At 42.3% G+C, this 12,032-nt stretch overlaps 1 protein-coding gene across 1 annotated transcript; it reads right to left on the reverse strand.

Moving 5' to 3' along the window:
* Positions 1 to 9,764: 9,764 nt before the first annotated feature.
* LOC123166288 (peroxidase 1-like) lies at positions 9,765 to 11,197 on the reverse strand. Its single transcript, XM_044584095.1, has 3 exons — positions 10,916 to 11,197; positions 10,655 to 10,840; positions 9,765 to 10,563 (listed from the first exon to the last, which is right to left on the reverse strand). The coding sequence occupies exons 1-3, from the start codon at positions 11,123 to 11,125 to the stop codon at positions 9,976 to 9,978; spliced, it is 984 nt and encodes a 327-aa protein (XP_044440030.1). The 5' UTR covers positions 11,126 to 11,197; the 3' UTR covers positions 9,765 to 9,975.
* Between the last annotated feature and the right edge of the window lie 835 nt (positions 11,198 to 12,032).

A 12,032-nucleotide genomic window follows, 5' to 3' on the forward strand; every position in this document is an offset into this window, starting at 1 on the left:
GGACGACAAAGAAAGAAGATTAGAGACGAGCTTAATGAAGGTAGAAGAACATAGCAGGTATAAAGCTCGCATCCCTCAAGTCTCCTCAGGTGCAACAAGGTCCACCATGTGCGTTCGATATGCCTCACCTCAATCTGGCTTGCTGAAAACTGTCGATTTGATCATTCCTAGCGGGCCTGGCTGGGTGGTACTTTAAAGTCTGTGCTTTACGGGCCAAACAATGAATGTATATAAACAAATATGCCATTTTCTTTCCACACGGACCTGATTGGCCTATATACAGGGTACCAAACACGCTCTAGCGATGCCTCTAGGATTGGAGTTCTAAGTTTCGTATCAATGCCAGGTAGCCAACGACCAACCATGTTTTGACATTATGTGACAGGTGCAAATTAGAAGCTACCAGTAGAAATGATTTGGTTTTTAGTGGGAAAACTCTTCTCCTTTGCAGTTTTTTTTCTGTATACACTCATTTTGTATGTGATCTATGCTGCATCAAATAAAATACCAACCAATTTTCAAGACGGCGCGTATATAGTTGGAGGGGGTGCCAGGGAGGTTTTTACCCAACGTAGATGGCAATATAATCTCTGGATCGGCCCACCACCTCCTTCGACATAGACATAGTGTCCGTATTATATAACTCTACTGTTGCAGATACATTAATGTCTTTTACTATATGTTTGTTCGACTGTTGGTGTTTGGCTGCATGCATTTTAATTATGTAAAGGTCGGGTGTCGTTCATCATGCTTTATATCCGTTTTATACTACATTTGACTTAATACCCACCTCGCAAAAAAAGACTTAATAAAAACACCCTTTATTAAAAAAAAGGATGATTGACCATGTAGCCCGAGCAAATTTGTAATCAAAGTAAATGTGCTTCATATATAGTTCCGTCTATTTGACATAAAAAACAATGTCTACTTCAATACAAATTACATATGCTTCACAAGCTTGTTTTTTGTTGTTATTGAAATCACCCTTCCGCGAAGATACCAATTACTTTCGAAGGGATATTTAATTTTCATGTTCGTTAATTGGTACTACCTCCGCCCTGGTTTATTGGTCCCTTTTGTAATTTGTGCCAAATTTTGACAAAAAAATTAACTAATAAAATGTTAATGCATGTCAACAAAAAATATATCGTTTGGTTCGCATTTGAACATAGTTTTCAATGATATATTTTTTGGTGGCATGCATAAATATTTTATGAGTTAAATTTATAGTCAAAATTTGGCACAGAATACAATGGAGATCAATAAACCAGGACAGAGGTAGTAATTGGCATATCACAATGAACACTAGGGAGGATAGAGATCATCTGTTCTTCAAGTGCAACTTCAGTACTAGAGTTTGGAACTACATGCAGATCTCTTGAACTGATAACTCTGATAAGTGTGAGATTGCTTGCAAGGCCAGGAAATAATTTGACAAACCTTTTTTTTGCTGAGGTTGTCTTCACAGCTTGGTGGAATATATGCATAATCTGGAATGGAAAAATATTATTGAATGAAAAGCCCCGTTTTGCTAGGTGGAGAGTGGGATTCACTTGGGATATTTATTTGATTACACATAGGATCAAGGCTACATATAAGGATGCTCTATTGAGATGGATTTCCTATTTGCCCCCTTTGGTTGTATTTTCTATTTTTGGTTCTCATGTTCCCTCTGTAAGTAAGATTTTGTTTTCTCTTTCGGCCGAGGCCTTGTAATCACCTTTGTATATATTTATATCTATGTTTCAATAAAGATGAAGCTGTGGTGCTTTGCCCTGCAGGTACAAGTTTCCAAAACATTGCACTGTGCGTCAAATTAATCCAAAAACATTCTTTTTTACCAAGGTTCCATTGAAACTCGTCTTTGACTCTTGTAACAACTGCACAACCTCAAACCAAGTTAGAAGTGTTTTCCATGTCTCATCTTGGCCCAAGCAAGGTCGTCCTAAACGTCCCGTTGTGGGTGAGGCACTGAAGAATTGCTCAAAGGTATCTTGTTTGTTATAGACAATACCAAATAGGATATCGGTCACTGAGAGGAACATTTGTCTAGCCACTAATCCTTCAAAATTCTAATTTGTGAGATGTCTTTAATGCTGAAGCTTCCAAAGTGGTAGAAAAAAAACTCTCCATTTTCATTGGGCTCGCCCTAAAATGAGAGTCTTCCATTTAACCCAAGAGATGGTTTTAGAACGAGCGTAGTTGTTTCACAAGAGGTCTTACCATACACCTTCCTCGTGAAGACAAAGCTTAAGCAGTAATTTAAGGAGAAATGCAATGTTCTTGGCCTCAACATCCCATTTTTTTTCAACCCGCACCTTCTCCTTTCTCCACTTCTCTGCAAAAAAAAAACTGGACTGAAAATAGTCCAATATTTGCATAATCCGTAGTGGAATTTAGTAGAAAAACAACATGTACAAGACCATGCTGATAAGCACAGAGTTAATACGGACCAACCATCCACAAAGGACAAAAACTTTCCTTTAATTCCAACTAAGAATGTGTTTCTCCCTTCTCTCTACCATGATTACTGCATTCTCAAGCTTCAGATAATGAATTGGAATCCCCAAATAGTGAATGGGGAATTGGCCATGCTCGTAAAAAAATTGGTATATCGAACTTCAGCTTCCCGGGCAACCTCTAAACAAGCCAACTAGCTCTTATGGAGGCTAATTTTAAGGCCCAAAAGTTGCTCAAATACAGAAACCACTAACTCGATGTTTTAAGCCTTTTGAAGGTCATGTTCCATGTATAGGATTGTGTCATTAGTGTATTATAGGATGGACAAGTGTACACTAGATGTGGCACTACCCCACGGATTTGACCAATTTCCTTGGCAAGCTCAATGAGAATCGTCAATATATCTGCAACAATATGAAATAACATAAGAGATAAGCAATCCCAATGTCCCATACCATTTTCTGTATCAAAATAGTGGGGAGTGTCGTCAAGGAACTTAATGGTACACTAAAATGATCAATTAAGCACGCCATTTATTGGAGAAGCATTACATCATGAGTCCCTATTGAAGAAAAGACCACTTGACTTGTTGTATGTTGAGTGAAATTCACCACTAATCCATTAACTTAATATGATTGCACCCTTTAGACCAACAACTCGGGAAGTGATCAGTTAAGGCCCTACACTCATTGATTTGATCAAATAATCTAAAACTCAATTTGATAGAGAAAAATCTGGCCACATGGCTGTCATGTGAGCATTCCTTTGACCGCTCGGGAACTAATTCTTTTATACTAGTCGTCAACCCGTGCGTGCGCACGGGCTAGTAGTTTGGAAAATAGCTTAGTAGTTTTTTTTGTAAATATTGTTAGAAACAAAAGAGGAACTAATTATGAATTATAAATTTACACTTGAAAAAATGACACTTTGTTCTTTAATCATATATTTTATATTTAAGTATATTTTATATGTCATATAAGAACACTATAGTTTGATTTCTTTTCTCTAAAAAATGTTAATTTATTCTTCAGCATGTGCAAATATCTCCCAAAAACAATTTTTTCCGAAGAATTGTTAGGGTTGGAAGAAGTTCATACATTTATTAAGTCTCCCAAGTGTATTAATTATATAAATTTACTGTCAGTAATGTTTTTGAAATGAAACTACATTTGTGCGAATAAAAAATATTCTTAAGTTTAGAACAAAAACAAACAAACAAAATTGTTCGATACTTTCCTATATATAGTGCATAATTATTGAAATATGTACAGAGAAGCATGATGTGTATAATCATGACATCCCTCCAAAAAAATAACTAAACATGAGCCCATGAGTTTCTGTCATGTTTGTTTGTCGAGAAACACATGATTTCTTCCTACGTACACATTCTTAATTATCCAAGTCGAATTTGTTGGACGATTGTAAACTCTGAACATCACAAACATAATGAATTTATTTTCGTCCAAATACACCTCTAGTATCATCTCTTCTATTTTCCTAAAGGAAAACTCAATTCCTTGAATCCCCAGGTATCAGCCACTTATTTTTCTAATCTCATAAACCAAGTCGGGGTGCTATGAAATATTCAAATGGTTATACATATCAGATGCATCGTGGTGGATAACTTGGGCCATGTGATGCACACTACCTTAGGAAATGTAAAAACAAAATGGACTATATTTGTTTACAAATTATTGAAAAACTTGAGCAAGAAAGAGAAATAGAGTGGCCAAGATTAATATATTATTTTTTGGAAAGACTTATATAGTTGTACCAGAAACCTAATAATAATTTGTGAAACAATTTTCGCTGTTTTCAACATGCAGCAATATTACTTGTTGTTTTCAATGAGAAGGAGAAACAGTTTTGCATAGTTAAATGTCACCTGGCTTTGTAACCCCAAAGGAATAAGAATCTACAAATTATGAGTAGAAGCATACATCCCTACTTAACAAAAGGACACACCAGGTTCATCAAACATGGATGAAAAAACTGAGTGTTGTTATTGGACATCAGAAGTCCATATCCTAAAAAATATGACCATGCCGAAGGTAAAATTAGTATCATCTAAGCTAGACTAATTTGATTTGTCCAGGCTAATGATAATACATTTTTCAACTACTAATTTTATTTATCCAGGCTACAGCACAACTAATGTCTGCATTGCAGTAGTATTTGGGTAACAAAAAATCATATTATAATTTGAGACGCTGCAGAACGTTCTGAACTATCGGCATGCGCGTATACTGGATCGTGTAGAAAGGAGAAATAACCGGCACTTTTGGCGATGTGGGCACACCGCCATACTGCAACACAACGCCTTTAAAGTTTTCCCCTGGGAACATCCAATTAATATTTACATATATGAACTTGTAAGCCCATTGATCATGTTGCACACACCTGTTGTGACCTTCACTCATCTGCCAGTACCCCGACCGGTCGACACCTCTTCCTGCAAGTAGCCACCAGTTCAATGATATAGAAGATAAAGAAACGAAATTTACATCAACTTCGATAGTCAAAAAAACTCTTTCGTAACACTTCACTTCACATTACGTTAGTGCTAGACTCATCTTCATGACTTGAGCAGTTGCCTAATTCACTACAAACAAAACAAACCAGCTGGCTGGCAATAACATGTGGCGGAAGTGCAGCAACATTAAATCTAAACAAACTGCATTAGTCGATTCAAACCATACCAGGGAGCTCAACTGAGATCATCAAGAGTCTGCGTGATCTCTGATTGAGGCATGATCTAGATGACACGGGGTGGTAATTATACTGAAAATCTGATTATCTATGTATGCATCTTTTTATTCCATCTATTCATCGTCAAGTATCTAACTATGCATCCATCAATCCTTCCTATCCATCAATTCCATATACGTATCAGCAAGTAGCATCAAGGTAATGCATGGGACAATGAGAAAATATCGGACCTGAGATTAAAGGGGCTGGAGCATGACCACCATAGATTCCACTTCATACGCATCTGCAGATTAAACTGGCTGGAGCAGGACCAACTTCCCATAGAAGATGGTTCTTGGTACTTGGTATTCAATGTGTTGGCCGTAATGGAACTTCGAATTGTTATATATTTACCTTTGTTTACAAAGCGGTTTTATTTACAAAGATGATGGCGTACACTATATTATCCTTCCACCTGAATTGCTAGCATAGAAACAACAGAAGCCTGAAAAGGAATATATTGCAAGTTACAACAACAGTATTCGTAAATCAACATTGACATAAACCACTGAATTGAAGAAGAAATACAGAAAGCGGTAACTCACAAATCAGTCGAGTACAAAGAACTGATGCGCATTTTTCAATCATATAAATGTGTAGAAAGGCCTAGGTAGGAATACGGGAAGGTGTGTATATGCATTATGTACTTCCTCTAAACACAGCTATTTTCTATCATCCAGGTCACGCCCGATGGCAAACATTGCCGCAGTCCATACATGTCATGGGTTTGGCCTAATTGGGTTTGGAGGATGCTACAACATAGAGATGCATTCTTGCCACGGTCCCCATGGTATGGTGTTGAATTTGGGAAGCACATGAAGAGGAGGAAGTGGTGTTGAATCTACACATGTGGCCTCAAGTGTTCGTTTCCCAGAGCTTAATCCACTACTGTTTGCAGTGCTAATTCACCGTATTCCAAAAGCTTAGGACGCGTTTGGTTGCTACTCAGGTAACGTCTTCAGTTAAGGTACCGGGAAGCTCCGGTTCCCTTTTCTTCTTTAGGAATACGTGATGTGTTTGGTTTGGCCGCCCCACTCCCGCTTTTGTAATCAGCCGCGATTTGGGTGTTTTCGAGTTTGTGAACCTCCGGATCGGAAGACACTGCTACGGAATACGTTGTTGGCGTACCAAATGCTGGGTGCCGTTTCAGAAAGCGCGGTAGTCGGAAACCGTGACAATTCTTCCGAAACAAACGCGTCGTTAATTGCTTAGGAAACCAATCCACATCCGATCTGGTCACCTCAATCCATTGGAAGCTGCCTCAGGTCAACTTTGTCCCCTTCCTACTGCCGTGCGGAATTTGCAAAGTACAACACATTGCTACAAAACATGAGAAAGCATAGCAGGGAAGACAGAAGAAGGTCCGACATTGTTAGGGCAATCATCGCCATGGTCCAGCTCGGCGTTTCTGCCAACTGGACTGACCCGTACAATCTTTTCACCACCAAAATAAAGATCGCAAGTACCTAATTGTACTACAGCACTCTCTCGAGCGCTCGCAGAAAAACAGATCACCATGTACCTGATTGTACTACTGCGGCATGTGGAGGCCCTGAGAAAGGAGGCCGACCGAGGAGGCCCGTGCGTGTGGACGATGGTAGCACCCCTGCAGGAGGGAACAGATGAAGATCTCGTCCTGCTCGACAACGCTCAGATGATGCCGCTATGATGAAGGGAAGGCATATGCGTGAGAGATTGAGCCACAAAGAAAAACAGAATATATTTTGGGGTTTTCCTCTCGCTTTAAAAAAGAGGCATGAGAGATTGAACAGGAAGGAAAAAAAAACAAAAACATGAGAGATTAGCGGAGCCATTTAAGAGAGAGAGTTGACGGATCCTTTTTTTTTGGGCAGTTGATTATTCTGTACGTGCACGCGTGTTTTTTCTTTTGGAGTTTTGCTCTAGCTTTCAAAAGAGGCATGAGAGATTGAGTCAGAAAAAAATAGCAAAAACAGATGTACACCTTTTTAATTCGGTCGCACGAGATAAACGAAAAAATAGCAAGAATAGCTTTCAAAAGAGGCATGAGAGATTGAGCCAAAAAGAAAAAAAAAAGCAAGAACAGATCTACACCTTTATAATTCGGTCCCACCAAATAAACAAAAAAAGAAAAAAATAGTAAGAACAGATCTACACCGTTATAATTAGGTCCCACCAAATAAACGGCTCTTAATTTCTAATTAATGTAGGAATTTCTAGGAAGTGACAAATTATTATAGGTATAGATAGATAGATAGATAGATAGATGGATAGATAGATAGATAGGGATCTATTTGTAAATTGGTTAGTTTTTACTCACAAACCATGCTGAGGATGTATGGAGGACAAATATATTAAAAACCTTAAGTTGCATGGGATTGAAAGCCACATCCTTAGAGGTGGCAAACATCTCGCTAACCGCATGAACATCAACTAGTTTGTGTACCAAGATGCAACCCACTCTATATATTAAAATTCAAAAAACTAAGCAGCAAAAATCATATGAGATTAGAATAAAAAAATGTTGCTACGAACACTGTTCTACTATATTGCAAAACAATATAGACAATGGAGAATTTTGAAGAAAAGAACAGAAAAATCGCATATCTCATGCTATCACATCATAGTATTTTAAGAGCCATGCATAATAGTATATGAAGAATCCCATAACCGCCTCCTGGGTCGCTCGCCTCCCGGGTCGCTCGCTAGGGCGACTCTAGAGGCCACCATAATCCAGTAGCACAACTCATCTCTCGTGCTCCTCGTGCCGCCTTCGATGGCGGCGGTGGCGGCGCCCGGCCGTGGAAGGCAGAGGTCTTGCTGCGGGTTTCTCATGCCGGAGGAGGTGCGGTCGTTCGAGCACCCTGTTTCTTATGGTGGCACGCAGGTGGTGGGCCGCCGATCAAGTTGTCAGCATTGCGCGAGCGGAGATCTTTAGTGATCAGGTGGGATGTGGCTCGTGCATAGGGGTTCCTTCTCGCACTGGCCAAGTGTTGTTCCTCCGGCAGCCATCGGACATGGAGTCGGTCATGCTGCGCGAATGGATGCATTTCGATGCCTTTGGGCAGTTTTGCTCGGCTCCTCAGTTGGGCTGCATCTTGATGGCTGCTTGGCGTGAGGGTTCTAGTTTGACGAGTGAATGGGCCATGGATGGTGTCTTTGGTGAGGTTTGTGGCACTCCGGCTAAAAACCGTACCTGACCTTTGTTGATGCTGTTTACCACGTCGCCTTCGGGTGTCGCTATTCATCCCCTCACCGAGGATCTCTAACACCTATTTCAATCTTGTGATCTCGTCTCCCGGTGAAAACCGTAATCCAGATTCCCAAATCGGCGATGTCGATATCCTTTATGAGGAAGTCATTACTAGAATGCATCGTGTCAGAGACTTGACTTGTTGGAGAACCTCATGGGGAGTCGTTGGTGGAGGGCCTGCGGTGGCGCGGTTGGTGTGGCTTTCCTGTCTCTCCGGTGCACTGCTTTGGGTGGCTGAGGTATGGAGGTGATGCTTGGCGATGGGTAGCAATGATTCTTCCTGGCAGAGTGGCGATGCCAAGATGGTGCACGGCAACCGTGTCAGTGATGCGTTGGTGGTGCCATGGAGCCAGATCCTTGACGAAGTTACTGGTTGCAGATCCCGGTCCTAGCAATGCAATGAGGGCTCATGGTGTATTATCTGGCGGCAGGTAGCCATGCTCAGATTTACCACTGATTTGCACTTGCGACGGGGACGCGTGATCGCCAAAGCGTCCCTTATGGAGGATTTTGGTGGCATTGTTGTCTCTAGTCTGTGGATATATGACATGCGCCACATGGGTGTCAATGCATGCACCTGGCAATAAAGGCCGATTGTGGCGGCTAGATCGCTTCATTGGTGTCTGCACAATTTTGAGCTTGCTTGCTGATGGCTCTATATTTTACACATTTCTAGAGCTCATTTGTCGCATGTTCTCGGCATACATTAAGGCATGTTGAACCAAATAAATGTCCAACACATGATTACTGATTTTTACTCTTTTCATTGTGACAATTGCCTATTATTATTATTATTATTATTATTATTATTATTATTATTATTATTATTATTATTATTATTTGGTTTTTATTAGATTCCTTTATTTTGTTGTGTCTACAGTTGTTTTGGAGCAACCTAGGACCAAACACGATGAATAGGCCAAGGTTGAGTTCCTTACAGAGGACTTCCAGCACCGGACTTGCGCACTTCGGAAGCTAAAAAAAGTGAGACTTTTTCCAAATCATTATATAATACAAGTGGTACGTCGGTGTCGTTCTCATGATTTCAACTAGATTAAGAACTTTGAAAACGTTGTTCGGATGAGTAAGTTATCACTATTTTCCCAGAAGAGGTCATAACAAAAGACGGCCTCTAGTACGACAAAAAATAGTCCTACTGGTGGTCGTACCAGGTGCAGATAGGCCCGAAAGTAGCCTCTCTGGATGAGATTCTTCATCAATTTCGTCTCCCTTTGTTACCTCGTGTTCCTTGGCTAATAAGGAAGAGTTTGAGAGAGGATTTGACTCAAGTTGAGCCCTTGAATGAAGGTGGAGGGTCCACATCTATGCAGGAGACCCAAGCAGGCCTTCTATATATTGAAATGGCAATATCAGAGTCTTCGTCGTGTGTACAAGGAATTAACATGGTCGTAACGAAACAACAAATTAATGAAAGAAAAAGATTTGGGAGAGAAAGGAGCTATGGCAATCTTACAGCAATTTACAGGGGAAAAAGATGATCACGAATCAAAACAACCTTGTACTTCTTCGGTGGCTTAATGGTTAACCACGTTGCACTTCTTCCTGATCTCGCCCTGGCTTCCTGTGAGCGGGTTGGCGTTGCCCATCTTGATCATGGAGGCGGCAAAGTCGGCGAAGAACTCGTCCATGAAGGCGCCGGTGGCATGGCGCTGGACGTAGGCGCGGGTGAAGGGGTCGGTGAGGAGGGCGCCGTCAGAGTGGAAGAGGCCCCTCCGCTTGCTCACCAGCTTGAAGTAGTCAGTGTCGAAGGTCTTGAAGCTGCCGGGGTCCATCTCCACGAGGGTGGTGTTGTCGTTGAGGCTGGCACACTTGCTCTTTAGCCGCATCATGTACTGCGGCTCCAGCGAGGGGTCGATATCGCTGGGGTTCTCCAAGCCGGTGAAGTTGTAGAGCCGGTCGGAGAAGGAGAAGCAGTGCGACGTCCCAATGGTGTGCCCGGCGGACAAAACGACAAGGTCCTTTGCGTCGAGGTTCACGGCGGCGAAGAGCTGGGTGAGCACGGTGAAGTTGGAGGTCGGGGGTGGCAGAGCGTCGGTCTCGTTGGAAATGGACACGCTGCCGTCTCGCCGGCCCAGAGGAACTGTCCAGAATGGACCCTTGCTCTGGAGAAACCATGATCGAGCAGCATTAGAATTTGGCTTCCACACGTACCGTGTCATTTGAAAAATGGCATAGTAGTAGTACTCTACTCACCAGCCATACTGCGTCCCTGGCAATGAGGGCGAGGATGTCGGCGCAGGAGACGGTGTCGGGGCAGGCCTTCTCCACCGCGGCCTTCACCCTCTCGACAAAGCCGAAGCCTCGCAGCGTCTGGTTCGGCTGCGCGTCCTTCTCCGCCGTCTTGTTGGCCGAGTCTAGCAGAACCGAGCCGTCGCACCCCTGCATATTCACGGTGGTCAGGCCATAGCGCACAACGGTGTACGGCAGATACTGATGCATGCAAATGCAGCATACCCTGACGAAGCAGTCGTGGAAGTGCATCCGGAGGAGCGGCCCGGCGAGGCTGGGCGCCAGTGACAGCGCCCTCACCATCTCCTTCCTCACGACGTCCTCCACGCTGGGGCACGACTCGCTGTAGAACTTGTCGTGCAGCTGCGCCCGCGCGCACGTCGCCGCCACCGCCGCGAGCAGCAGCGCCACCATCGTGGCAGCCCTACACGCCATCTTCTCGCCAAGAAGCTTGTTCCTTGCTTGGCTATGCAAGAAACGACGATGGCTAGGTGGCTAGTTGATCCGGAGAAGCTTGAGCTGCTGCTGCTCATGGACTGGCGCCGGGGAAATATATAGCGCCGGAGTGTCCCCACGCCTGCATGTGGTGGGCTGTCCTCCGGAGCAGCAGGTAAAATTCCCATGGTTTAATGAGTTGTTCCTTGTTTGCACTCTGCGGAATCTTTGCCGTGGCAGGTACACCGGCGGCCACCGTACGTATAATGGAGGCGGACGGACAGCCAGACGGAAGCACATCATTAGATGAATTCACTAATTTTCTGTAGACAGCGATTTTCTCACTAACTTACTAATTAGCCATCACGGAGCAAACTGCGGTGCCAAGTTCTAATCAGCAAAGGATACGTGCAACAAATGAATGCCACCACCTACTGGTAGTTTGAAGACATGGAAATATCACGATCCGTATATTTATACCGGCACCACATGCTATCCCGAATCAGCTTTACTAAGTCTCAGTCGAAGCTATATTCGTTTGATCTTGTGTGAAGATCCGTGCAATTTCGATGTGGTCTGAAATACCTGTAACACCGGAATTTTGAGCCAGATTTACAAACTTGAAAATAAATTTAAATTATGTTACAATTCATTGAAAGGTAGTAATTTTTTAAAGAATTTTTACATATGTCATCCAAATTGCTTTGTTTTTTAGATTAAAAGCCTTGCCAATAATTATGCTAATATTATGCCTTTGTCGAGGCCCTGGGCCAAAAGACCAGAAGAATTTAAATATCATGTTTTGATCAACATATAATTTGAATAATGATGTTTAAATTCCAAACATGGTTAAAATGATATTTATAAATTTGGGGATCTAGTTTTTATAAGTCTCAAGCTTTGTACG

This window comes from Triticum aestivum, chromosome 1A, assembly GCF_018294505.1.
Source record: "Triticum aestivum cultivar Chinese Spring chromosome 1A, IWGSC CS RefSeq v2.1, whole genome shotgun sequence".
NCBI classification, from domain to species: Eukaryota; Viridiplantae; Streptophyta; class Magnoliopsida; order Poales; family Poaceae; genus Triticum; species Triticum aestivum.